This window comes from Aspergillus sydowii, assembly GCF_001890705.1.
Source record: "Aspergillus sydowii CBS 593.65 unplaced genomic scaffold ASPSYscaffold_33, whole genome shotgun sequence".
NCBI lineage: Eukaryota > Fungi > Ascomycota > Eurotiomycetes > Eurotiales > Aspergillaceae > Aspergillus > Aspergillus sydowii.
The window spans coordinates 1-27188 of record NW_024467891.1 but is presented as its reverse complement, the minus strand read 5'-3'; the positions used below and the strand labels follow the sequence as shown (position 1 = coordinate 27188).

Here is a 27188-nt window from a genome sequence, read left to right as displayed (position 1 = left end):
GTCTCCGGGATAAATTGTCTTTCCGACTCAGATGTGGTGTCAAACTTGAATTGCCTCACAAGAGCTGCGGTGATCGTGATGAGCTGGACGTAGGCAAACTGCTCACCGATACACCTGTGTCGTCCAGCGCCAAAGGGAAGGTATGGGCTATTCGTTCCCTTGCTGACAAGACCGTACCCGTAGTCGATCTTCTCCTCATCTTCGGTAGAGTTGGCGATTGGATTCTCGTCCCAACGGTGGGGATTCCATTTTAAGGGGTCTGGAAAAAACTCCTCGGACCTAGCACTAACACCAGGCGACGAAAGGACATTGTGGGATGTTGGAATGACGTATTTTGTCCCAGGTACAGGCATTGGGGTTTTGACTGCCCTGATAATCGAGTGGATAGGTGCATGGATGCGCAGGGTCTCTTTGATGATCTTCGAATGAAGCTCCAGTCTCTGGAGGTCATCGAAAGTCAAGTGCATATCAGAGCCTAGGACCTGGAGTTGCTCCTCATATAGCTCTTCCACAATTTCGGGGTGTCTCGCAAGATGCAGAAGGATCCACGAAAGCGTCGAGGACGAGGAGTGTTGACCAGCCATCAGGAGCGCGATCATCATGTGGGCAATTTCTTGGTCGGGCAATGGGGTGCCATTCTTGTAAACACAGGACATCAGATTCCAGACCATGTCTTCAGAATCCTTTTTGTCACCGGCTTTGCGACGCGCTTTGATAATATCTGTGTATGTCTCGGCCATTTTTCTCTGTGCAGCATCCCGCTTCCGGTTGTGCGGAAGGGGAGCATATGGAAGCATGAAATTAATTGGAGCAAAGCCCATGTCAAGATCATGATATAACTCTGCAAAAGTGGAGTCAAATCTGTCGCGAACTTCTTTTCCTTGGAGCGAACGTGACGCAGTATAGATTGTAATCTCGGCAACTGTTTTGGATACGTCAAAGATGCCTTCGCTGCCCTGAAATACTGAAGATTTCTCAGCAAAATCGTCCACCTCAGCAGTGATCAGCTGTACATAGGAGCGTAGCGCCTCGGAAGTAAGGCCATATTTCACGAACTGAATTTTGTTAACCTGGAATATCTCGGACACACAGTGTGAATAGGAGGTTCACCTTCTTCTGCTCCATTAGCTTCGCATTGGGGCAGTCGTAAACGACATGACGTCCGAAGACAGGGGTTGTGAGAGGAGAGTAGACCTCCTCGGCACAAACATCTTTGAGCTTTCCATTCAGAATGAATTCGTTGCCCTTGGTGCCAAGGTAAACGGTAGTTTTCTTTCCTAAGAGGATGAAAGTGAAGATATCTCCGTACTATTTAGAGATGTACCAAGTCAGAATAACCCATAAAACAGGATTGAAGTGTGTAACAAACCTTTGCCCGGGCATTAAAAAAGAATTTGTAGGGATCAATTCCGTAGCTGATGGTGCTTCCCACGAAGGGGAACCAGTGGAATACGACAGGGGGCTCATTGGGATTTTTGAAGAGAATTTGTCGCAACACGTTCAAAACGACAACGACAACAAGAAAGGCAAGTAATCCCAATCCAGCAAGCGCCCACACAGACAGATCCGAGCAACGTTGGCAAACGTTTTCGAGGACAAGGGCGACGAGACCCATGACGACTGAATGGGAATAACCAGGAGAATGGAGAAGACAAGGCGAAACTGTGAACGGGAATTATGAACGAGAAAAGCACCCCATAAACAAGGCCCTAAATCCCACTGTATCCTTGTCGCGCCGGACGTATATCGCCAAAGACCAGCGAGCAATGAGTGTGATTGTTGAAAAGGCGGGCTTTGGCTGCAAGAAGCTCCAGGTGGGAAAAAAGTCGGGCCCAAGAAATGGATCTGCGGCGAGCGCCACGATTGCCCCTGGACCGCCTGAGTGACTGAACTCAATGAGAACTTTAGTCACGCCACAACAGGGGCACTCGGGATCTGCCCGGCGACTCATAGGTTTTCTTTTACTACTGGGATCCATGCAACTCTCTCTACAAAACGGCCCTGTCTCTGCTTCTGCTTCAATGAAAATTAATAATATATGTAGTAGTCTGTATGAGTAAGGTATCTTCCCCCTTCTCTCCTGCAGTTTCCCGTAACCCGATGGATAGCCGGAATACACTGAACGAAACTCTAGCAGTTCTCATGGAGTTGTCGGTTCCGCCTAAAAGAACATACCATTTCCAAACTACTCTCACAAAAAGATATTCGTACCAAGGAAAGATATCAGCCCGAAACACACTAATTGTACCGGCTTGTCGGGTCTTCTTCAAATAAAACTGGATCACCGTGTTCCCCGAGGTGGACAAAATCTTTGGGACCGCTATTCTGATTGGGGATATCTTCATGCTGCCGACTGGCTCTCCGATTGTGCATGCGCTGGCCAGGAGTGTTTTTATGGTATACCTTTACGGGAGCCCCCACTCCCGGCTTTTGCTGGCTAAAATGCACGTCGTTAATGCTGCTGAGAAGCGTCCGTTCCCGTGCAATCTTCCTTTTAGAGAAATCTAATCTTCCCAAGGCACCGGTGAGGCCATCTGTACTGTCAACCACGCTTGGGTATTTACCTGTGAGCCAAGGGTGTTCGAGACATTCATCGACAGTTATTCTTTTATCAACATCAACTGTAAGCATCCTGTCTATGAGATCCAGGGCCGGGTCGCCAACAGAGTCCCAATAAGGAGACGGGTAATCAAAGCGACCTAGCTTTATCTGCTGTGCCAAAGTGTAGGGGTTCTCTGGTGTATAAAGCTCGTCAGAAAATGGCGGGAAGCCACAGAGACATATGTAAAGGACGACGCCAAGTGACCAGATATCAACGGCTTTTGTGTATTTGCGACGGCGAGTTTCTTGGAGTATCTCGGGAGCGACATCTGTAGAATGAGTAAAAAGTTCAAAGAGTGAAGCGGGTGGGTGCAGGCCGAGCCTATCTAAGACTTACAGCTTGGCGTGCCACAACTATGAATTAGATTGGCTTCATCAGTACTTTCATATCAGACGAGTGTTGAGGAAGTGCAACATACAGTGTGGTTGTGAATGAGTCTTCACCAATTATCTTAGCTAGGCCAAAGTCACCTAGCTTTACGCTCAGCTTGTCATCGGCAACGAGTATGTTCTCTGGCTTGATGTCTCGATGGACAATTCCACGATCATGCTGACACTCATGTTAGCATTGATATCAAAGAGCAAAAGGAAACAGGAAACTTCACCAGATATTTCAACCCTTCAAAAAGCTGAAGGAAGATATGGCGAGTCTCATTTTCCGTAAATTTTTGTTTACTTATGATCATGTTGAAAAGTTCACCTTCCGGAGCAAGTTCCAATACAAGATAAACCCCGTCACTTTCATCAAAGGTGTCTTTGAGACAAAGCAAATTTCGATGACTAACGCTCATCAAGAGGCCGATTTCTTGCATTAGAGACTCATTCTGGGACTTCTGCGAATCACCGGACCGTTTCTCGAACATCTTCACCGCGTACTGCGTCCCCGTTGCGCGTTCCACGCAGAGATAGACGGTCGCAAAATGGCCTTTCCCCAGCTGCTGCAAGACGCGATACTGCTGTCGGAAGCCATTGATGTTTTTTGTTCGAGGATATCTAAATACAAACCGGACCTCGTCTAATATAGTTACCTCGTCGCCATCTTCTAATTCACGATGTTTGTTTCGTCCAACAATCGCATCATTGATAAATGTGCCGTTACTAGACAGGTCCTCTAGTATCGCCACTGTGTCGCCTCTTCTATTTTCCGGGAACACCAGGAAATGACGGTTAGACACCGTGGGTATATTGAGAGCTAGGTCTGAAATATCTTAGCAAACTGGTACAAGGTGCGAATTGTCCAAATGATACTTACCGCATTCTGGGTGTCGTCCGACAAGATAACCTCCAGGGCGCCGGCTCTGCTGCTGCTTTACAGATGAAGGTTTGGCTTGGCTCGCGGCTCCCTTTTTGTGGATCGGCTTGGAACTCAAGGTTGTGTCATCTTCACAGCTATCACGTTTTCGAAGCACAAGGGCATCTTTGACCTTATCGTCTAGTGGGATTAAGTAACCCCAGACCCCCTCCGCAGCCTCATCTTCAACTTCGTCGGCAAACGCTCTAGGGGGGTACACAAATTGCGAGAATGCTTGTGTATCACCGGGAGGAGACGAAAGTGGTTGGTAGGTGTCTGAATTGGACGGAGAGCGCAGACGAGCTTGGCTTGGCGGAGTAGCGGTCACCTCTTTTCGAGGATCTGTAGCGGTTGAATCATGACGTGTTAGGGGAGTAGGTAGGTATGACTGTATAACAGGAGTTTGAGACTGCTGTGAACTGATCCTTCCAGACCGTCGAGGCTTCTTTTGATCTTGTGCGTCGTACTCTGCGGCACCCTGTGGAAAAGCAGCTTATCAGTAACATGTAAGGCAAATTGCAACACAATAACCTACCCTGCGCTTAAGGGAGCTCTTCTCAGTCCGTGGTACCATCGTCCCAATGCTCACATTCTAGTGCGCGAGTTTGCGAGAGAGTAGCGGAATCCGCCCATGAACCTGATAAGCCAAAATGGTCAAGAACGGGTGGAAGAGCTGAGTAGCGCCAAAGTCAACAGCTTGTTTGGAGCGAAATTGCAGAAGTGCGTCGGGAACGAAGGTAAAAGATTTCAAACGTGAGGCAAGAATCAGAGCTCCCAGGTCGTTGGCCAATCTGACAGTCGCGGGCGGCCGGGGTCTCTGAAAGAAGGAAAACGCGGCCCTTCTCAGCCTCCAAGTGTAAGCAGGTACCGAGCACATAGCCACATACGTAGCTCCCCCTAATGAGCGGAATTACGACAGGGAGGTTACTTAGATGTTCTCCAGCAGTACTACGACGAAAAACGTGGATTATGAGATAATAACAATCACTAGAGAGAAATTGCTGGTATTTTTATTAATAATTCTACAAACCTTGCTAGACAGCTACTGATAACCGTTGGTCTGGGAGCCTTGAGAGGAGCTTCGCATACTTTTCTTCACATTTGCGGCTTTCAAGTTGGAGGGATTGGAATAAAGCAATCCGTATTAAACGAACTTTCTTCCTTCTCCTATTCTCAAAGAAGCAAAAAAAAAGATAAAAGATAAAAGATAAAGAAAAGACAAATATTAAAAATCGACCCTTGACACAGAGCAGTTGATGAAGAGTAAAGACCGAGGACCTAGGCCGCCAGACGCCCCACGTGGATCCGTTTTCTCCATACATCGACCTTGCGACCTCCTGGCCGTATAAGGGGTGTGAGAAGCCACAACTCATGAACAGAACACGAGCGGCCCGCATAATCAACGTTATCTTCGGGCCCATATACAATGGATGAGTGCGTTCTATACAGAATTGCTTGTTTGGTATCGATGACGCTGACAGATAGGTAGCTTTAATCCCAGTATTCGAGCCTCCGCCTTGGAGACGCTCGCGAAATTAGCTGTCAACGCATCAGAAGACAGTGACAATACCGATATCGACCAGCTTACTCGACAGTGTCAACGTTTGACGAATCGATCGAATGGTATGCTCAATGGCGTATTGCACAGTCAATCACCGGTGTCCCAGGTACCTATGGTGCGTCTTCCAACCCCCGTGCTAGAAGAAGACAAAAAAGAAAAGAAAAAGAAAGAAAGAGGCATCGTTATACAGAGCAAAGGCTGATTCTTGAAGGACATTCGTGAATTATGTGTCTTAGTGTCTTTGTGCAAAGCCGCGCCTTCGGTCACTAAAGAGGAGCACGCGTCCCAGTTGGTATCTCAGTTATCTCAGTACCTCCCGGAGTCCCATGGCCAGGTTTTCCGCCCATCGCCATTCCTACACGATATTGAACCGTCGCCATGGGAGGCACTTTCTTACAATCTTACATTTGCGCTCCTTCATCTAGGGTCTGAGTATCCGTCGCTGCGCGAGTCTGTCCTTGGTTCTGTCGACGAATATCTACATAACTGTGCGGAGGCAGTCAATGTTCTGATATCTGCTCCGCCATCTCATTCGAGGGAGAATACACTTGATTCTGCCCATGATTCTGCCAACATACTTGCTATTTGTGTCTCGATTGTTGGCTTCCTAGAAGCCGCAGCCAAATTCACTGCGTTTTGGTCTGCCTCTGAGAAGCTGCGGATGGTCGACCACTTGCGATTAATGTTCTCGGAGAACTGTATGGTGGCGATTGAGACAGGTTCATCTACGGTACGCAGTGCAGGCGTTCTAGACAGAGCACTCCGGGATTGGAGGAGATATACTCGCCGCTATACTGCCGACGGCCGCCCTCTAGGCGCAATGCTACTGCAGGAAGGCTACATGCGATTCATTAAATCCTGCGTCACATCTCTCTTCGGGGCGCAGAACATGTCAGATGATGAACTATTGGATGACTATGTGGATGGAGTGGGTATTGCAAGAAGCCATGATGAGGCTGAGATATCCCTCATCAATCGCTTAACTGCCATCATCGGTGATGAAATCCAACTTCTGGAGGATGGCTCCGACTACTTACAAGTTGGCTCACCCTGGCAGCAGCGACTTGCTTTTTCTGTGAAGGCCCTGGCTTTCATGGGGTATCTCAACTGTATCATCATAAACAAGGATACAGCAAATAACGATGAGTTTTTGTCGTGGCTAGAAGATACCCTTATAGACCCGAATCAAATGTCATGCACCGAACTTGCGACCACCACTTTAAAGTGCATAACAATTATCGCCCGGGCGTCTATCAACAGCGCGTCCTCTGGAAGTCGCTCACTCCTACGATTCATTGTCGAAGGCGGTATACATGTAGGGGTCATAGGATCTGTCGCTGCCCAATGTCTTTCTCGAGTCCTCGGTGTTCTCTCTCAGGATTCTGTCATAACCACACTTTATTCACTAGGAAATGTTCTGAGTCCAGGGTCCGGTAGCGACAAGCCACATCCAGGCCAAGTGAATGGGGATCCTGCAGGGCTCACTCTCAGCCAATCCCAAACCACCAAAAACGGAAGCATAGCCTCACTTTCAGTGAGCGAGACGGAAGACAACACACCATACCGGAGCATTGTTCACGCTATTATAACGATTGCAACCAGTTGTCACGATGAACAGATCAGTGCCCTGGCACAGTCGATGCTTTTGCAAAAAATTGGCAAATTGAACACCACAGTTGACTCCAGTATCATCAGAGAAACAGCAGCGCTCTCTATAACTACAGGGCAAGCTGAATTCCAGCTCCTTTTGAAATTCTATGACCGTGTTTTTCACGATGGCATTGCCAAGGGATATGAAAATGTCGTGAGCGCGGTTTCAAGCGCAATGACGTACCTTTCGCTTTCGCTAGAAAAAGGCTCTCCACTTTACAGAGTTTATCTTGTTCATTTGTTGGAAAGCATAGTGAACAAAGGCGATGCAACAAACCTCGAGCATGAAAGACACAAAGATATAACTTTTGCGCCTGAAGATATCAGCCCGCTCTTGAAGCCCTTGGCATTGCTAGTATCTTCCCAAACGGAGGCTGGGCAGCGTTTAGAGCATTATGACCACGATGTATCTACTTTGTTCCGCGACGCGTGGTTCAATATTGCCGTCCATGGAATATCGCTCAACTCGGCTGTTGGACGAAATCATTACGAAGAGTTACGTTTGCTCGCAAAATTTTCTCCTACTCTTGTGCCTGAAGACCGTATGGATATGGTCGAGAGCGATGTGGAGCTTAACACTGTCCTCAGGCGCGGCATGGGGCCACAACGACTCGTCGCGCAAAAGAAAGGGTTGGTTAGTGAATTACCCCATCGGGAACCCGATATAAAGCGTTTAAACTACCCCAAGGCAGTGTTCCTGAACGCCGCCTTGTTGCTTGAGAATTTGCGTGCTCTCTCGGGATCCTGTACGAAGCCGCTGGGCTATTTCCGGGATCCTGCGCTTGCTACTCTTGAGATGGCTAGTTGTATGACCGCTATTGCAGATAAGGTTGTTGGCTGTTACCTTGGATTGACACTCGCTGGACGATATGAAGATTTCTCTGTTCCATTTCTGTCGAAAGAATTGGCAGGCTTCTTCGTAGCCTGCTGTCATCGAATAGAAAGGATTCAAACGGTGGCTATCATGTGTGCAAACAAAATTATACAGGAGTGCCCATCAGCTCTATGTGAGAAGCATTCCTTATTTGCAATTCTCGAGCTCCTAACTGTCGTGTGGCGGTCTTGCCTTGAAGAAGAACTTGACGAGTTCGAATGGAGGCCCTCGTTCACATCTCATATAGGGCGTGTTAAGGTCGATCTGCCCGATAATTATGGATACAGAAGAAAGACATTTGACGTATTGCTTGAACGGGCAAGGGCGTGGATAACGACAGTCATGGACATTGCGCCTCTTGATGTAAAGGGTCTCCTCCAGGTGTGTATTCTATGGACCCTTATGGATACATCAGCTGACTAGCAAATAGAGTTATCTATCCGCGTCTGATGATAACGATGGATATGGCGATGTCTCAATGGGCCGTTCGTTTGCACTTGAAATTGGATCGCTGATACCACAAACTGACCACCGACTGGGTAAGTTCTTCTAACGCCCATCGCGTGTTTTGTGCGAGAGTGCTTGGGGAACTTCGTAAAAATCATATCTAACACAACTCTCACCGAGATTTAGGCTCAATCGAAAGCCATGGATTGATGAAGGTCAATGTTGCCTCGAGTTTCATTGCTCAACATACGGCCCGTCAGAAATATCGTCGCCCTGGTAGACTCCACACTAACAATCCAGGGTTGTTTAAAATTGAAGACGGCGGTAAGTCCGAATATTGCAAATACTTCCAGGACTTCTCGAGCTGATGGTACAAAGTGTCGGGCTACGATTCTATTGCCGTCTCATTATCCTCACCCGCGTCAAGTAAGGGCACGGAAAAAGTATTATTCAACATTTGCAACGCAATCAAATCAGGCAACCATGTTACTCTTCCTGAAGTAAGAGATGCATTGCAGGGTGCTGCTGCACTATTATGTAGCAGCAACCTTGTGCACGCTACCATTGCCCATTACCTCGTTTCACTGCCGTTCCAGATATTTTCTAAAGAGTCCATTGACATTGGTGTCTCGCTCTGGCTGGGCGCAATCCATGAGAATCCTAAATTGGAACCAACGCTTCTGTTCGCGGTGGTTCAGGAGTGGGAGAAGACAGTCCTACGAAAACAGGGGCTATTTGACCCCTCATTCAAGTGAGTAAAGCCACCGCCCCCTTCGTCACTCAATTTGATATTAATATGCAATGGCGACTTAGTCATGTCGACCCGATGTATGCCAAAATTGAACTTTTGCCAACAAACAAGGATTCGATGCTTCAACAACAGAAGCTGGTACAGAATATACTTGCGCCGCATTTACAGATAATCCAGTTCTTTGAGAGCCATTTCAATGCTATCCGACTAGGGAATACTCAGACTCAACGTGTGTTTTGTCGTTTCATTGACCGTACGTCAGTGGGTCTTTTGCACGCCAGCAATCATCCTTTGGCCCGGGAGCTGCATTTCCGCATAGTTTCCTTCTGTCTCAGGGTTCTCAGGCATTGCGCCTCCCTCGACAATGTGACATTGTGGAAGCTCAAACATCAGACTCTGTCCTCTGCTCTTAGCTGGTTTAGCCACCCGCCTAAGTAAGTTTCGTACTACAGAATTAATTGGGAGCTCTTGCTTATGCTAAAGTACTTAGATGGTCCTTTGGTGGCAACCGATTGCAGCTGAAAGCCGAAGACAAGATTTTGGGCGATGTTATCGCTACTCTCGCGAAAGCGTCTTTTGTTGGCTGCAACACTCGGTGGCCATATACATCATTACAGGCGAAACAGGATCTTCTCCAGGTACTTTTAGAAAATGAAAGATCGCGACTCAAGGTCTGGTTGTTTCCTTTAGAGCCTGATCGGAAGCATAACGTATCCCAATCTCCTCTCAGCAAACATCTTACGGAGGTTCGTCTCAAGTTTCGCCCTAGCACTAACCTATGGCCATGTTCTAATGTTGTCTTTAGGAGAATATGCTGAGGATTGCCTGGGCTGAGAGTCCCGGGCTGGCTATCCAGCTTGCGACACGGTTCTCATCTGGAAAGCTCAGCAATGACATTCGAAAGCTGCTCCTTAGCTTTCCAGAAAAGGCCATTGATGAGCCTAGTAGTCTTGAGATCATGTTCGAATCAGCACTACCAGCCGATGTTTCCGCTCAACTCAAAGTAAGTAGTATGCTCGTGCTAAACTTTGCTCCAAGGCTAACCTCATTAGTACTTGCTATACTGGGCCCCCGTCAATCCAATCGAAGGCTTAACCTATTTCTTGCCTGCGTATGGCAACCACCCCTTCATTTTGCAATATGCGATGAAGGCATTGGAAAGCCATTCTCTTGATGTTAGATTTTACTTTGTTCCACAATTGGTACAAGCTCTCCGCTATGATGCTCTAGGCTACGTCGAGCGGTATATCCTGGAAACTGCAAAGCAGTCTCAACTGTTTGCGCATCAAGTGATATGGAATATGAAGGCCAATTCCTACAAAGATGAGGATTCTCAAGTTGTAAGTGGGGGAGACCATGGTTGTTCATACTCCATTACTAACAGGGCGAACAGCCGGATCCTCTCAAGCCAACCTTGGATAGGTTTATGGACGCCTTGGTTTCCAGTTTCACCGATGATGAGCGCAATTTCTATCAAAGAGAGTTCTCGTTCTTCAACGAAATTACGGGGGTCTCCGGTAAACTCCGCCCGTACATCAAGAAAAGCAAACAAGAAAAGAAGGAAAAGATAGAGGAAGAGCTCCGCAAGATCAACGTTGAAGTTGGTGTTTATCTCCCTAGTAACCCTGATGGTGTTGTGGTAGGCATCGATCGCAAGTCGGGGAAGCCTCTGCAAAGCCACGCAAAGGCTCCTTATTTAGCAACTTTCAGAATTCAAAAGACTCGCACACGATGGGACGAGAACGCCACCAAGGGCTTAGCATCGGCTGCATCCAACCCAACGCAAAATCGCCAGTCGAACTCACATCAGGAGTCTTATGAGGTCTGGCAGTCGGCTATTTTCAAGGTTGGAGACGACTGCCGTCAAGATATGCTCGCCTTGCAGATGATCGCAGCCTTCCGAGGTATATTTTCCAGTATCGGGCTTGACGTTTGGGTGTTCCCGTATCGAGTGACATCTACAGCACCGGGCTGTGGGGTCATTGATGTCTTGCCAAATTCAATATCTCGGGATATGCTCGGTCGCGAAGCCGTCAATGGGTTATATGACTATTTCGTTTCCAAGTACGGCGGCGAGGATTCGATTCAGTTCCAGGAAGCGCGAACAAACTTCGTCAAAAGCATGGCAGCCTATTCTGTCATTTCTTATTTGATGCAGTTCAAGGATCGGCATAACGGTAACATCATGTTCGACGATGCTGGCCATATTATTCATATCGACTTTGGTTTCTGTTTCGACATCGCACCCGGTGGAGTGCGCTTCGAGCGCGCGCCGTTTAAGCTCACATCAGAGATGGTGGCCGTGATGAGTGGCACTCCACAATCCCATGCGGGCGGTCACAGTGGCACTGGCGGCGGGCGTTTACCAGGAGCTTCTCATAATCCTACGCAGACTCAAGCATACCGATGGTTTGAGTCCCTGGTGGTAAAAGCATTCCTAGCGTCTCGACCGTATAGCGCCAAACTATCGCACATCGTGGCATTGATGCTGGACAGCGGTCTGCCCTGCTTCAAACCTGAGACGCTGAAGCACTTCCGCGATCGATTTGTGCTTGACAAGAGTGAGAGAGACGCGGCGGAGTTTATGCGCGAGCTGGTGCGCAAGTCCTATATGAGTGTGTCTACAAAAGGATACGACCAGTTCCAGCTCCTGACAAACGGCATTCCGTACTAGGGTGGCTGTCTAATGCTCCAGCCACAATACTTATTTGCTCATTGACTAGATTATATTCTATAACTACTTATTCTATATAGAGTTTTCGTTCGTGACAAAAATGGGTAAATTTGCTGAATCCGGGGTAGGATCTTTTTTGACGGCCAGCACTACGATTGTTGCGCGCTCTCTCCCCCACATCTACAACCATGTGCATGCGCCAACCAGCAATCGCTTTCAGTTCCCAAAATGGCGCAACTTAGCCTCTTTTGGGCTGGGTCATGGCCATCGTCATTCTTTCTTCTTTTCCTTTTACTTCTTTGCCATGGTGGAGTAAACTTCTCCGTGAAACATCTCTGCAAGCGCTCACGCAGCTAGAACACCGCTTAAATACTTCTTTGTATGTCATTGCATTTATTTTACTGTTCTTAGACCTGATAATTCTTGTATGCAAGTAAATATGCTGTCGTAAGTTTGCAGTGAAATCCGACGGGGTTGTACAATCCATTTGCGACAAGATTTACAACGACTAAGGGTTGATATATCTTTCCCACCTCAACATGAAGCGAATTTCGGCAATGCTGCCCCATACCAGTCTCGAGGCCACGCAAAGCCGCTCTAGCTACTCATGTGAGCCGGCAGACAACGAAAAGCAGGGTGGAGTCAATGACAACCCTTTCACCTTTTGTGACCTAACGGTCCTCAGTACTGGGAGCTTTTGTCTCCATAGGAGGCATAATTCGTGGCTACGACACTGGCCAAATCTCTGGGTTTCTGGAGATGGACGACTTTAAGCGCCGGTTTGGTCAACTGCAGCCGGATGGAACGTATACCTTCAACGATGTGAGGTCTGGGCTGATTGTTCCATTGGTACGTACATCCTGAAGAGCACTCAGTTTTGTCACCCTAGTTGACAACCCATCCCTTCATAGCTGTCAACTGGCACCCTCCTGGGTGCGTTGGCTGGCGGCCCGCTGGCCGACCGGTCGCATTGGTCGTAAACGGTCCATTGCATTCTGGTATATCGCCCTTCACGTCGGGCTCATCATTCAAATTTCTTCGCCCCACCCAAATGGTATCAATTCATGATGGGCCGTTCTGTAACTGGCTTCGGCGTAGGCGCTTGTTCTTTATTAGGTACGCGCAACCGTCCGGGCATCTTTGCAGTGTGTTTTTATTGTTCAGCTTATAAAATTTTGATAGTGCCACTATACCAAGGCGAGACACCACCGAAATAGGTTCGTGGGGCTATGGTGGGTAAGCCTATCCTGGAGATTACTGTCTTTTCTTCGCCGTACTGGTGGTGGTCCCAGTGAGCTTTTAGCTCATATCAGCTGTTTGTAACCTTAGGCATATGATGCTCTTCGCATAAACTTTGGGACAGAGCCAATTGACAGTTCGGCATCGTGGCGTATCCCTCTCGGGATCATATTCCTATGGGCATTACTTCTCTTGGTTTTGGCATAATCTTCTTCCCCGAAAGCCCTCGTTATGATTACCGACATGGGCGTACCGAGCAAGCCATATATACCATGTCCAAATTATATGAATCACCGAGTTATCATCGATGAGCTATCCGAAATCAAAGAGCAGCTTGAAGCTGAAGGCGCGGCCAGAGGTGGCTTCTATGGATGGATAGAGATGTTCCAGGGGCCTCGAGGATTGTCCTACCGAATTGTCCTAGGCGTTTCCCTGCAGACCTTTCAGCAACTGACTGGCGCCAGCCATTTCTTCTATTACGACACGTACACGGAAGGAACCACTAAAAAAGACGCCATGGTCCCGTACAATCGTGAGCCTTAAAGGGCTTCCTGCGGTCACGTGCAGGCTAAACCTAAAGCGAACTTTGTGTACTGATTGACGCCTTAGGCATCGAATAAGGAGAAGGTACCGTGCGAAGGGTATGGCCATGGCGACAGCATCCAGTTGGCTCTGGAACTTCCTCATATGGTTCTCCATTCTATATGTTACCGGAGATGTCGACTTTGCATACGGGTACGCCTTTGCCGGTTGCATCTGTCGCGGTGTTGGTTGTTTTACTTTGTTCGTGCTCGAGAGTAAAGGAAAGACGTTAGAGGAGATGTATATGATGTACATAATGAGAGTGCGCCCTTGGGAGAGCAGTAAGTGGGTTCCACCTCCTCCAGAGGTGCGAGTCACAACGGCGAATGTTCTCGACCAGAGAGCGGCGCGTGACCTTGCCAGTGATGAAGAGTCGAACAAAAGGAACCAAGGGCCGGCTCATCAGCACATTGACCAGAATGAAGCTGGAGTTGGGCCGTCAGCGTACGGAGTAAGTGTTTTGGCATGTATAACGCGTGGGTCTTGGTTTGGTATTTTCTGCGGGTCTATGCCGTTCAGAATTAAGAGTTTCCTCAGATTATTGTGTTAATTACGGTACTAGCTGACTCTGTGTATATAATGACGCTGTTGTTCTGTAACTACTAAGTAGCCTTTGACTATACTACCATTGGCCCCATAGTTAAACATAGAATTAAAATCACCGACCGTTAGTCCAACCTTGTATGAGGCAAGTCCTGCTAATCAAAGGATCTGACAACCTGGAATGTATTGGGCCTTTGAAAGGCACGATTGCTGAATTTTAGTCAGTAGGGCCAGCGACCACTTAGTTATAAGTTGTATTTTGCAACAAAAATCTCATGAAGAATTAAAGCGTATTACTATGCATACCTAAGCGCAGTATTACCCTCCCTATAGCTGGCAGTGACCACCTGTTCGGCCCGTATCTCCTACCACTTGTTTGGTTGAGTTACTACGTTACACAACCTTCATTTTCGCTCAAATCTCTAAGTATAGCCATAGTCAGTCAGTGTGATATTTTCCCCAGTCATGAAGCAATTGGATCAGAGAGTGTCATGTGGTTAACTTTGACCAGGCTGTCGGTTGTACCAGTATAGCAACCCATCCGTTACCGTGCTATTTGATTTGTTGATTGGATGGCATTATGTTGCACCATCTACTGGGATTTTTCCCTGCGTCGAAAATCTTAAAGAAGGGAGTAAAAGGAATGAAGGTTAGCTAACCGGCGATTTCAATATAGGCCAGGTCGCGTAGATTCAAATCCGACTCCAAAAGGGCACACACAACCTCTAAAATTACACGTCGCGTTCGATTAAGAAAGAGACGGCAAGAAGATACCGCAAATGTTAAATCGCATTTGAATTCCTCCGTCAGGATGACTTATTTCCACATCGTAAGTAATATAACGCTCAAGACAAAGGTAGGTTGAGTAGCAATAAATACGCATCATGTCCCGTAGCAGCATATACAAGAGATAAACTATAAAATCGCACAAATGCCATCATTGGAACCCGGTCAGTCCGGTGTGCAATTTGGATTGGTGGCACAAGTCAGATACCGAATAACAACGCATCAACGCCGACCAAACACATACAATAATAGCCAGCAACAAATTGAACTTGAAAAAAAGAAAGAAAGGCCTAATCATCATGTGACTTCAAGTCTCTGTCCAGCAGCGGCATTTATGTTCAAGTCGAATGATAGTCAATGTAGATTAAGAACGTGAGCATGCACTTTCCCTGCACCATGGCGCAAAATCGGCCCAAAAGCAAAGACAAAAAAGAAGCCGAAACAAATCAAGGCGAAAGTAGAAAGAAAGTATGTGTTTGTTGGCCTGGAAAACAGAGAACGTCGACTTCTCAGAACCTAGCCATGGTAACAATAGTAAGATGTGTATGCCTTCAGTCATATGTAAGATGTTGTTGCCATATTTCGAGCTTCTCAAATGAGGTTTTGGGAGACACGCTTTGGTGAGCACATTTATGGCGTAGCGCGACTGTTAATCCATAAAGTCACCCCTGAGGATCTTCTCCTGGAAGAAATCTGGTTTGTTGTTTTGCTTTGGTTGTTTTGGCATTTCCCGCGCTGGCTGGTCCATGGACGCGATGGACGCAGCCCGTCTATGCGGTGCCTGCTGGGCCTGCTGGGATTGAGCCGAGTTTGGAGATATGGGCCCGCGTTCAGCCCTTGCTCGAAGAGCTTCAGACCAGTTGAAGCCCTCGCCTATTGGTCGCCGAGACTTGTTAGATGTATCGTTCTGGGGAAGACCTTTATATGTACTTGCAGATAATTTTCCTGAAATGCTATTGCTGGTTGGATGATTGGAGAGGCCGGCAGACGACGCTGTCCGGCGCTGTCCAGCCGCGGGTGATATAGGGGGAGAGAGGTGGTATCTACCGTTGCCAATGCTTCCAGCGCGGGCATCTCGTAATGCCTGAGCACCGAATGAGAGACGGCGGGCGAACGGGGATCTCGGCATCCCGCCGGGAGGGGAGTTCTCAACATCCTCTGCAACCGCTTCTTCGTTGTTCCCTGGGCTAGATCCCACAGAGCTGGAAATGCTGCCCTGCCGGAAGTTTCGATTTCCATACTGCAGAGGTTGAGTTGGTGATCCAGATAGTCCTAAGGTTGTAATAGACAGCCGGCGTCCCTGGTTTGTTTGAGCATTGGCCATGGCAGTGGCCATAGAACCAGTCTGGGGGCCACCTAGGCTCTGGCTGCCCGATCTATATTCCGGGAAAGAGAATCCTGATGCTATGGATGCTCGACGCTGGCGCGAGGAAGATGGGGGAACTGAGATCGGAGGAGTCGAGCTGTGGTTCGACATTATAGCGGAATTAATTCGGATGCAATAGGAATGTCGATCAAGTAGCTGAATTGCTGCTTTGTGCAGTAGGCAGAAGGATGGAGTTATATAACGGGCAGTCCAAGTCGAAAGGAACTCAAAGCGACATTAAGGAGACGACGTCAACCTAGACACTGAGTGCGGCTTCGAGGTGGACAAGCACAGAGGGATTGCAGATGAAGTAATGTGGTCTCAAATTGAAAGCTGTGTCAATTTCCAGCAGTTAGCGTCGATCATTCGATACGGTGCGTGGCGTGGTGTGACACAAAATGCCAATCGAGCAGGGGGCAATAATAATGCAGGTGAAACATGAGCAGGGAATCGAAAAGCGGGGAGAGTGACGATCACAGGACAAATGCAATGGAACGAGACTGAGACGCAAGAAGCGGGGAGGCGAGGTATGGTCTATTGTGGGAGGACAGGACGCACCAGATTGGTATTGGAGGCAAGTGATTGGCTGACTGAAGCTTCCGTTCCAGAGGGAACAGGAGCTTGGGTGAAGCTCCAATGCAGCTGCGGCGGGGGAATGAAGATCAGAAGATGGGAAGGAGGAAAGGGATTGAAGTGACCAGCAGAAGGGAAGAAGTAGTGTGTAATGGAGGAAGAACAAAGGGTGGAAGGGAAGGGAGGGGGAGGCCGTCCTCGCAGAGCTGGAGTCACGGACTCAGCTAAGGTTGCTACCCCACAAATACCCAAAAATCGCGGACTGGCTGCAGAAGCCCGACTGGACAATCTGGAGCTGACCGTGGGCCAGAACGGGGCTAGTCTGAGAAGGGTCTGGGGTCTGGACTGAAACGACGTCAGGATTAAGCATCGTCTGCGTCTTGTCTGGGCTGCGCGGGCGCTGCGCATTATGTCCTATTGCCTAGGCGGATCTATACCTCATGTACTGTATAATCTCTCGTACTATTTACATAGGTAGCCCATGTCTATTTCTTTTCTTTTCTTTTCTTTCTTTCTTTCTTTCTTTTTTTTTGGCCGTATTCGTGTTCGTGGTCGCTCGTTTTTGGTCCCCTTCGTTTCTTGTCGTGTTCCGAAGAAATAAATCTCAGGGTGATTGAGGTAAGGTCGTTATGGTTGAGGCCATCCCGACGCTTCGGGATGAAATAAAAGCACCAGCTTTTCTCCAACAGAGAATTCCAGCTCGGTGCCGTCGCGAGCTATCTTTACTTCGCGATTTGCATTCCAGGGATTGCGTAAACCCCGCGTTCGATGGAAAGGAACCCTTTCGGTGGAGAGCCACCGAATCCGAAACGGCGTTCCGATTAGCTGGAGCTCGGCGGTGCGGTGCTGCTCAACGGGTGCTTGAAGAGTAATCTTCTGCGGCAGGGAATGGCCCTCTTCGTCCTCCGACGTATCCGCCTCCCAGAATATTGTGCCTCGCGCAATGTCGTTTATGATGCGCCCATTTGGGGCTGACGTTGACGCAGGGGTTGGTGTGACGTCTGGGCTGTCGGGTTCGTTGGAAGGGGAGTGGTCCGGGCGTGGCGGCATCTCCAGGGTGAGACTTTCATCGTCCCTGATCGCAGACATCATCCGAGCGTATCCGTAGTATTCGCCCGACTTGTTTGCGGAAAATATAAGGTATACGTTGTCTGACATCTATTGTCTTCTAATTAACTTCGACCAATTTTATCTGTAACCTTATCTGTGGAGATACTTACCTCGAAGGCTCGGTTCAAGCTCTCCTCATTGTGGGTCTGGGTGGCCCAGATGCCACTCTGCCAACTTATTTCGAGATCCTCGACCGTCAAGCTTTTCAAAATGAAGTATCGGTTACATACCCGCGTGGAGTATGAACCTTCTCGCCCTTCATCCTCTGTGATGTTGGACTTTGCCATCTCCTCCGCCTCTTTTATTGAAGGCTGGTCTGATAACCCCGTGAGCTCGCTGTGCGGCCCTGGGGACATTAACCCTCGGCGTACCCGACAAACGAGCCGCGCCCCTCGTAGCCTGGTGTCGTGGAACCTCGATAACGCCCTCAGGCAAGCCTCCTCAGTTTTATAATTCACAAATGCACAGTTGCTCCTTGAGATGAGGAAGACGCTCTCCAAGTCACTTGTGGCATCTTGCGAGAAGTAATCCTTGAGTTCGACGATATTGGTTCCTGGCGCAAGATTCCCAACCCAAAGAGCATTGCCAGATTGTTTCGGTTTCCTCGGCAGTCCTTTTGGTGTGTTTGGTTTTGGTGGACGTAAAGTAGGATCTAATTATTATCACCACTGTCAGCTTCCTTACCAGAATCAGCACAGCAGGCCGAAGGGGCATTGCCTGCTTACTAGCCGATGAGCCCTGTGCGACAGATGATCTCATATGCGTTGATCCATCAACTATTGTGATTCGTCTCTGGTCCTCTTTTTCTCGGTCCTCATTCGTTTTAGGCGTGCTCGTGTATGATTGATTCTGCGGTTGCGGAGAAGCGGTTGACATCGCCGCGGACCTTGGATGATGCCCCTGTGTTGGTGTGTACACATGAGGACTAAAATAACATTGCCCATACCCATCCATTGAGCCCGGGGCAGAACCAGGGCGAGAGGTAGGAGGTGGAATGGGCGAAAACCCGGAGACGTCAGAATGGTGAACCCCTGGGTGCCGCTGTTGTTGTGGAACATAGGACATGTACATGTGAGGGTATGGAGCACCAAACATCATGTTTGGGTTGGTTGCAGGTGTAGGAAACGATTGGGGTTGTGGCATGCCGTACACAAGGCCGGGGCTCGAAGCGACAGGAACGAATTGTTGTTGCTGCTGCATACTTCGCTGATCGAATTGAATTTGACCGGACGGGTAGCTCGGTAATGTAGACGCCATACTTCCCATGTTCATAACGGCCGGTGGATGTCCATAGTTGCCGACTGGGGTAATGTAGGTGTGTGATTCTGGATAGTGCTGAACATTTTCAGTTCGACGAAAGGATGCTGTCCCTAGACGTGATAAGCTTAGTTCAAAGGCCCTCTTCGCATTACATTTGCAGCATTATAATAGAAAGAACAACTTACGCGTCTGCCGATGGGCCCCGGGAGGGCAATTCAACTTCGACGGTTCCGACGGTGCTCTGCTTTTTCCCTTTGCATCTTGAGCTGCTTTTTGCCTGTTTGGAGGAGTACCGTTGTCCATCGGTTGTAGCCTGGCTGCTCGCACAAAACCAGCTATGCGTGTAAGCAACTTTGATGTATGGGTTGCCAGGGCTCTCCAACGGTGTCACCGATGCCTGCCAGCGTTAGCAAGCAGAAACGCTAAGATCCATTTTTTTCAGAAACATACGTACCTTACCAGAGCCCCGCTTGGCAGTGTGATTTGGAGTGAGGATCTATTATCTAGTATGTAACTTGATGATGGATGCATAAAAATTTTTCTTGAGGCCTGTCAGTGCCTGGTCGACGCCAAAGAATTACCCAAAAGTAAGACAGAAAACAGACGACGCTATGCAAACGCGCGATATTGACGGGCATGTATCAGCAAGGGAAACAGTAACTGGGCAACGTGCTGAAACAAACTTCTTTACACAACATTTGCCTCGATACCGAATATTTCGGATGGGGGCGGGATGGGTTCAGGAAGCCAAAAGCAGGGATGAAAACCGAGGAAACGGGGTTTGCAGTGCAGGTATAGAGCCCATAGTAATGGGCTCGCACAAATTGAAGCAAGAAGACTGAAAAAGAGTGGAGAAAAGGAAATGGCACACAGGGGATGGATATCAATGGGCTAATTTGAGGTGAACTGTTCATAGGGAGGGGCATTGCTGCTGCCGTGGCTGGAGAGGAGCCACGAAAGGCGAACTGGAACCAAAGTCACAGCCGACGAAGCGACGAAGAGAGCAGTGAAAGAAAGGAAATGGGAACACAAGCTCCCCCGGAAGCTGAAGGGCTCTTCGGCCACCACTTGAAGCCCTTGTAAGGAGTAGAGACACCAGACAAGCTTGCCAGGTAGGAAAATGGCCTTTCTGGATGCAAACGAGGTGAAACCCCCACGAGAGCTTGGCTCATCCGGCTTCTAGCACCACGAAAGATCCAAGTAGCCCTCCCACCGGGAAATTTAAGGAAGAAGCGAGATGGGAAGTCCGCTATGGAGGCTCAAAAAATAGAAGCCTTGGAACAAGGGCTCCCGTCGAAGGAATTAATTGTGTGCATGTGCGCATCAGTGGTGTAAGACAAAGACAAAGACAGGAAAAATCAGCCATAAAAGGAAAAAGAAAGTAGTGTACTTACATCTGTCTACTAAAGCAAATGACAAGGAAAATAAGCGGGCTAGATCCAATTCCCTAAATAGTAGAGAAATCAATACCCTCCACTCGGTCCACGGTTCACCAAGGGATCATTGGTACGCCATAATGACTTACAGGGTGCGTAGTGCGGTTGGTTTAGTTACAGCCTGGCTCGACAAACAGGGGCGCCGGTCTGAGAGGTGTCGGTCAAGACTCAAGAGCTTGAAATCGATCTCATTCCGGGTAAGAGAGTGGGACTGGTGCGCGTTCTTCTTCCTTTGGTCTGCCTCCGCCTATAAATGCGCTCGGCGTGAAACTGAAGAGGAATATATGGAGATGAAAAGAGGGCCTCCCCGGCGCGGCGGCGCCTGTCGTCGGGCCAGTAGAGCCCAACCAACACCGCGACTGATTCGTCAAGACCCTCAGAACCCGGCAAAACAAGCCCTGTACATCCGGTGTGGGTAAGGCTAGACGTACGGCCGCGGATAGTGAAACCAATGAGCAGGAGTAATAAGTTAATAACGGGTCACTACTGAGCACGACCTTCTCAGAGGATGTACCACAGCGATGGGGCTGACTGGGCGGTGGCGCAGAAGCAGGAGGAGACAAGTGACCAGCTGCAGAACAGGAAAGAGAACTGCTTTTGCTTCAGGCAGTCTCCAACATTCCGATCTCTGTTTCTTTTTTTGTGGCTGTGGCCCGTTCCTGGATGGATGGATGGAGAAATCATCCACTCCCTGGAGAGATCGGAGCCCCGTTTCCAGACCAGAATTTGCCTTCAACGGTCTAACCGCACCTCACACCACGACAATCAATTGGCAAGAGGAGATCGATGGGGCTAGATCGGCGAATTCCGCCGTTTATTTTCAATATTCGGGGAAAACGCAACACCTTCGAGAGAAAGACGCAAAACGCAGCAGTGGCCGAGCGAACGAGGTCAATCAAGTGCGAAGGCCCGGGAAGAGATTGCTGTCCAACGAGCGTTCCTCAAAAAGTCTCGACGCCTCGACAAAGGAAGCGATGTATGAGATATCCGATTATATGGGGAGGTGCAAGGGTCGAACCGAGCAGTCAGTTCTTATTGCTCAGTCTAGCCTTTGATGTCACAACCCAGATAGGCTTCCAAATAATAATAATGCAGCAAAAATTTGGCGACATAGATGGCTTGGTCGTGGATCTGTGAGTGGGTATCGCAGGCGTCCATCGACCAGGCCAGATCCACGGGTTGCCTTCTGGCAGGTTATTATTCAAGAAGTAATTCAGCTGTGGGCCACTAGGAGAGTCCATGGCCACATTGGTAGATCGGGGCATTATTAGTGCCAAAAGAAAGTCGAGGCGCCGCCGGGGGGTGATGAGAGGGCCGGTGGCAACCTGCGAGCCATGCGCAGAATGTGCACGTTCCGGGGAGGCGTGGAGTCCCAAGGTACGCAATCAGGAACAGAGAAAGCCTTCCAGCTCTGCAGTGGCAAAGTGCCGGTGGGAACCTCGATGATTGGCATCCGGGCAAGATGGAGCCAAGACCCTCCCCAGGCATGCCATCGATAGCAAAGCGCGCAAGGTGGCAGAGTCAGCCCTCCTGGGAGGGGTATAGGCAGGGAGGTAGCTATACGGTGTAGAAGCCCCGAAGCCTCGCTGGAGGTCGACTACACCACGCAATACCAACTACACCGTACCGTGCAGTAGTACCTTTGCGCCGGCTTTACAGCGCCCACTAAATCTACGCTACAGTCAGCACGTAAGGTTGATGCTCTTCTGACTTCAAGTCGGGTATTCCTTCCGCTCAAATACTGATTGGTCATTCGTAGCAGGAACAATGAGTAAGAGTAGAATTAAAGGTTGAAGGGCAAACCTAACCATGGTCGTGGCTGGGTGGATACTGCAGTGCCGCTCTCCTATCATCCCATGTATGATGCGAGCGTCGTCCATTTGCCCGCTACACCAGAGACCGACTGAAGAGGAAACAGACCATATCAGTCCCCTACTCTAAACGTCTGATACGCAGCGGAATAATACCCAAAAACGCCGTCTCAACGACGGGAAGTGGGGTCGGGGGAGAGCGCGAGCCTCCACCGTAGTCGATCAAGTCTTTTCGTATAACACAGCTGTTTGAATTGGGGTAACAATAATAATAGTAGAACAATAGAAGAAGAGTATGATTTCCCGTCAGTCGTGAGAAGACAGCGGCAGCAACGGGACGAGTCGGTGACCGGCTGGCCGCAGGGAACGAGCAAAAAGAGAGGAGGGAGGCAGGGGTCTACAGCTGCAGTACATTCCCACTAGGGCTGATCTCCGCGGGTCGCGACCTTCAAAGCGAAAGCCGTAACACGGTAGCCGGTACACATTTTGTGGAGAATTGCTGTGAACGGGTGAGTACTGGCTACTGAGTAGCGTTCACTGTACACGAAGAAGACTGAGGATGGGAAAAAGAAAATTACCCTTTGAATCGCAGGAGGCCAAGTGCCGGGCAGCAGATCCATGGCGCCCGTCCACGCTCTTCCGGGCCGCTCTGCTATGGATCCTCTGATTCGTAAATTCGGATGAGATGCCGGCCAATCATTCGCAAGCTGACTACTTTGGCCTCATCTTGTCCCGAAGCGGAAATTTTGTGGTTTACAATTTTACGTTGAATCGCTAAGACGATGCCCCCACAAGCCCACGGCTGCTGCTAGTGGGTTCTTTAAGATACCACTGCAGTCTGCACCCCCGTTGCGGCGTTGACTCGTATACCTCTGGAGAACACGGAGTACTTTTCTCCAATTCTCACCTCCACATTTTAGAGAATACGTACAACCTCGGATTCTCGGTGTGCACTACGGAATACTACTGTTATAGTTGTAGGTGGCCTGGTATCATAGGTTTGGCTGCTTGAGCTATCTGTGGAATAATGGGAGCTTACCTAGTGGCTCATCTCGACTTTCGTAAGGCGTAACAGTAGCATACTGCGCCACATCTCCAGACAATGGGGAAGAATGTTGTAGCCTCAGGCAATGTCCCACTGACCGTGCACGGGTTTAGGGACTTCCGTGAGATTTTAAGAGTCGTCTGAGTCTCTGACTCTGCGTTCTTCGCCGATTGAAATATGATTGGCGGGTCGATCAGGTGGTTCAGCATCCACATCTGGATCGAGTAAACTGGCTGATATATGGGAATGTCATCAGCCACATCCCTTTGCCGTAGACCGTTTGATGCGAACTGCCAAAAAAAAAAAAAAAAAAAGGCAGAATAAGGGGGGAACACAAGAGAAGAGAAAGTTTAGAGATGTTGCCTCAGCCGTTTCCGTGATGGATGTCGCTTAGACCGGCTATTCTACCCAGCCTTTCATGCCATGGGGATCCTTTATCCGCTTAGGCCCGGAAACAGTTCCATTATTGCTTAGTCTACAGTAAAGCGGCCTCATCTGTATTTAACGCACCGTGGAGGGCTCCAGGACTAGTTTACGGTGCATAGTACACGGCGTACATATTCTGTTCCTTCTTTTCATATGTGTGGAGCTAAGATTTATTAAGAAAAGCTCAGTAGGAGATACACCGTATAATACGCAGTATTATTATTTATCCAGATCTTGGCCACCGGTGCAAAGGTAGGAAATTTGCCACTGCAATGGGAACTACACACCGTACCGAGTAATCATCGCGATAATCAGTTAATATAATGGAGTGTTGTTCATCATATGCACCGCACCGCCACTGGGACAAAGGATACGACAAGGCCAATGCATCACAGATCCCAATGAGGGAGGATCATCCAGCTCGCTATCCACATTCGCTTTGCTGTTCGTCTCCATTGGATGGCTACGACTCGGAGTATCCGCACACCGTACTCACTCCGCAGTTAATATACAGATTAAGCTAGGATCAGGAGACGACGCACTACCTAACAAGGTCTTGTCCTTGCCACGAAGCCTGACCCAGTCAGCCCTGCGTCTATCGCTTTTACGAATTGCGCTGCCTGCCTTGATGCTATCTTCGACGAGTAGTGACATTATTGCTTTTGACAATCGTCCACCAGGGACGGCACCTCGTACCTATGTACGTCACTGACGTCACCGGCTGAGGCTCACAGTCAAGCACGGGATCCGTCATGACATCATTTATGGGACCCCAGGGGTTTTTCCATTGGGATTCCAAGGAGTCAAGGACCCAAGGTTCCAGTTCCTACTTCCAGATCTTTACTTTTCCTAGCAGTACTAAATTTCACCGATCTGTGGTAGCAATAAACCTACGGCAGCTACCATTCGCACGGCTCCCAGAGCCTTCCTTTGAATTCTGGCATCAAATCTGCTCAACCACTGACCATCCGTACCACACGGCGAAATGGGAAATGGGACATTTATCAGAAACATGCCCCCATTTCTTAGTAGTACGTATCGCACCATTAATTTGCCGGCGAGATGGGCAGACCGGCACCGTTTCCGAGTCGAGGGATCTCTTTCCGCGTGCTATATACCTAATCCGGAGTGTGGGTTCAAGGATCCATTTGGAATTCGACAAAGTATTTACGACTTCTCTACGTCAAATGTCTACGGAGTACTAAAAAAGAAAAGGCGGTAGCCAACATTGATCGAATAAGAATGATATACATTAGAAGGAAAGAGGTAAGCTTAAGAATAAAATGCATGTGCTATATCCCATTAAGTCAGGCCGGCCACCATCCATAAACTCATCAACTGTCTGTACTTGAAGTTGCAATATGCACACTCACCATCTCCATGAATAGAGCAAAATGAAGGGAGTCGGCAGGGATCCCTTCCTCAACATAGTAATAATCATCACGTCCAACTGGACACAGTCATTAGGTGTAACCGGTTGTATAAACAAATCGTAAACGGGAGCCATTCCGTCAAGCTGGTATAGGACAAAAGGAGAGGAGAAGGGGATCTGTGCGGAATCCACCATGAAGTAAGAATAGATATAGGTAACAACACAGCGCAGAAGGACGGAAGGAAAGTGTATTATTTATCGATCGATCCCTAGCGAAGCAACCTTGCCAGCAAATCTCGCACCAGCGCTTCCTCTCTTATGCAGCTTCTCACGTTCCTTGTTATCCAATGTACTGGGAGCCTGCTCGCTGCCCGCTCCAGAACCTCCAGACCCCCGGATGGTAGGCAGTGACCCCAGAGTATCTGCTGGTGCTGCAGAAGGCGTAGGGTGACTGAACCCCGAAAGTCGCGCTGTTCGCTGGTTGAGGTATAATTGAGCCGCTGCGGAAAGAGGGATTGGCGGGGGTTGTGACGGGATCTCGGCGCCATTTTGGACGAGAAGCTCAGCGACTGGGAAAGGAATGGCCTTCACCGATGTACTGGGCCGAGACGATAGACCTGGCGTTGTTGATCCGGGGGATGCCGGGTCTGCTGCTGCTAAGGCGAGGAAAATGGCGTGGGTGCTACGCGAGCGATCAGCGACATTCACGTTTGCGCGGAGCGCGATGCCGTAGAGAACACCCTGGATATCGTTTCTCTTGATTGAGGCGAGAAGAGTCTCATCCGGTGTTGGAAACCGTGACAATGGAGATGGTAAGGATTGAACGAATGCTCTCTCCGCATACTTGGCCGTGATGAATCTCAGTCGCTGTTCGCGCGAGGATGTGGCGACGGGCTTTTGAGACTGGTCCAGAGTTGCCTCCCAGACCATGTTGCTGACACGGTTTCCAACCTGCAGGAGAATTTCAACAATGTCGTTCGAGAAAGAGTGAACATCCAATGTGAGCGACCGAATTTTGGACACATGTGTTCCAAGAGATCGGTGAATGCCACTGCACTCAATACATAAGACAATCCCCAGGTTTATGGAAACCCACTCAACCTTGGATGTGGAGTTGCAGTCCGCGCACCAGTGGTTGCCTTGGTCTGCATCGCGAACCGCTTGTAGTAGCTTCGAGGGATTATCTTCGTATCCCTGGGAATCTCCGCGAACATAACTTGGGCGTGCACCGACGGTGGTGCGACGCGCCACGTTGCTAGATGCGGATGAGTGGTGGGAATGATGGGAAACTGAGGAGCTTTTCCCTGTTAACACGGAGCCAATGTCACGACCAATAGTTGACTTATCGGCCTCGGACACTGGGGGTGGATACATGCTACGCCCTTCAACTGCGCTCTGTAAAGCGTTGTTGATCGCCCTAATCCAGTTTCCCATATCGTCCTCTGAAGTCGCTTGGTAGATGCGCTTGAACTGAGGGGTGATGACTTCAAAGCAGAATCGCCGTTCTGCGTTCCGGGCTTCTCTTACAGAGGCCATCCGCAAATCGATGGGTTCCATGTGTAGGTCAAGCTTCTGCTTCCAGTTGCTATATTCTGACAGCTTTCCTTGATCTAGGACAATCCAAAACCTGAAAAATGAAAGTATCAGTATCCCCTAGGACCTCATAACAATACGGGAAATCGAAAGTCTTACTTGTGCCAGGCCTGTTTATTGATGCCCTTGGGATCAATATGGGATCCTGGTCGAGATAAAGCCCAGAGAAGCCCCTCTTTCCTTTGCTGGCCTGCAGT

The 27188-nt window shown here is 49.0% G+C and overlaps 9 protein-coding genes across 9 annotated transcripts; 3 read left to right on the top strand and 6 right to left on the bottom strand.

Moving 5' to 3' along the window:
* Positions 1 to 263: 263 nt before the first annotated feature.
* ASPSYDRAFT_190256 (cytochrome P450) lies at positions 264 to 1852 on the bottom strand (the record flags this gene model as incomplete). Its single annotated transcript, XM_040843632.1, has 3 exons — positions 1370 to 1852; positions 1111 to 1308; positions 264 to 1055 (listed from the first exon to the last, which is right to left on the bottom strand). Coding segments are annotated over exons 1-3 (1236 nt in total), but the record flags the coding sequence as incomplete, so codon positions are not given.
* An 88-nt stretch (positions 1853 to 1940) lies between these two features.
* ASPSYDRAFT_52859 (CAMK family serine/threonine-protein kinase) lies at positions 1941 to 4809 on the bottom strand. The gene is made up of 6 exons (XM_040848571.1): positions 4428 to 4809; positions 3854 to 4370; positions 3207 to 3799; positions 3021 to 3151; positions 2939 to 2955; positions 1941 to 2870 (listed from the first exon to the last, which is right to left on the bottom strand). The coding sequence occupies exons 1-6, from the start codon at positions 4464 to 4466 to the stop codon at positions 2239 to 2241; spliced, it is 1929 nt and encodes a 642-aa protein (XP_040695713.1). The 5' UTR covers positions 4467 to 4809; the 3' UTR covers positions 1941 to 2238.
* Positions 4810 to 5370: 561 nt separating this feature from the next.
* stt4 (1-phosphatidylinositol 4-kinase STT4) lies at positions 5371 to 11849 on the top strand (the record flags this gene model as incomplete). Its single annotated transcript, XM_040843356.1, has 11 exons — positions 5371 to 5568; positions 5665 to 6886; positions 6932 to 8358; positions 8408 to 8516; positions 8611 to 8752; positions 8852 to 9175; positions 9238 to 9609; positions 9666 to 9921; positions 9981 to 10178; positions 10228 to 10515; positions 10569 to 11849. Coding segments are annotated over 11 exons (5817 nt in total), but the record flags the coding sequence as incomplete, so codon positions are not given.
* Positions 11850 to 12388: 539 nt separating this feature from the next.
* Positions 12389 to 12829, top strand: ASPSYDRAFT_96064 (uncharacterized protein; the record flags this gene model as incomplete). The annotated part of the gene is made up of 3 exons (XM_040853204.1): positions 12389 to 12458; positions 12535 to 12698; positions 12761 to 12829. The coding sequence occupies 3 exons, from the start codon at positions 12389 to 12391 to the stop codon at positions 12827 to 12829; spliced, it is 303 nt and encodes a 100-aa protein (XP_040695711.1).
* Positions 12830 to 13410: 581 nt separating this feature from the next.
* On the bottom strand, positions 13411 to 16476 carry ASPSYDRAFT_96063 (uncharacterized protein; the record flags this gene model as incomplete). The annotated part of the gene is made up of 2 exons (XM_040853203.1): positions 13411 to 13520; positions 15666 to 16476. The coding sequence occupies 2 exons, from the start codon at positions 16474 to 16476 to the stop codon at positions 13411 to 13413; spliced, it is 921 nt and encodes a 306-aa protein (XP_040695710.1).
* Positions 16477 to 16688: 212 nt separating this feature from the next.
* On the bottom strand, positions 16689 to 17456 carry ASPSYDRAFT_846878 (uncharacterized protein). Its single transcript, XM_040851389.1, has one exon. It carries the CDS (start codon positions 17344 to 17346, stop codon positions 16900 to 16902), a length of 447 nt encoding a protein of 148 aa, XP_040695709.1. The 5' UTR covers positions 17347 to 17456; the 3' UTR covers positions 16689 to 16899.
* Positions 17457 to 17565: 109 nt separating this feature from the next.
* ASPSYDRAFT_37728 (putative YT521-B-like splicing factor) lies at positions 17566 to 19946 on the bottom strand (the record flags this gene model as incomplete). Its single annotated transcript, XM_040845563.1, has 7 exons — positions 17566 to 18096; positions 18159 to 18215; positions 18279 to 18700; positions 18774 to 19447; positions 19494 to 19705; positions 19763 to 19804; positions 19890 to 19946. The coding sequence occupies 7 exons, from the start codon at positions 19944 to 19946 to the stop codon at positions 17566 to 17568; spliced, it is 1995 nt and encodes a 664-aa protein (XP_040695708.1).
* A 4718-nt stretch (positions 19947 to 24664) lies between these two features.
* ASPSYDRAFT_846942 (uncharacterized protein) lies at positions 24665 to 25588 on the top strand. Its single transcript, XM_040851390.1, has 3 exons — positions 24665 to 25189; positions 25242 to 25292; positions 25415 to 25588. Exons 1-3 carry the CDS (start codon positions 24779 to 24781, stop codon positions 25520 to 25522), a joined length of 570 nt encoding a protein of 189 aa, XP_040695707.1. The 5' UTR covers positions 24665 to 24778; the 3' UTR covers positions 25523 to 25588.
* A 65-nt stretch (positions 25589 to 25653) lies between these two features.
* On the bottom strand, positions 25654 to 26955 carry ASPSYDRAFT_63089 (uncharacterized protein; the record flags this gene model as incomplete). The annotated part of the gene is made up of 1 exon (XM_040850220.1): positions 25654 to 26955. One exon carries the CDS (start codon positions 26953 to 26955, stop codon positions 25654 to 25656), a length of 1302 nt encoding a protein of 433 aa, XP_040695706.1.
* Between the last annotated feature and the right edge of the window lie 233 nt (positions 26956 to 27188).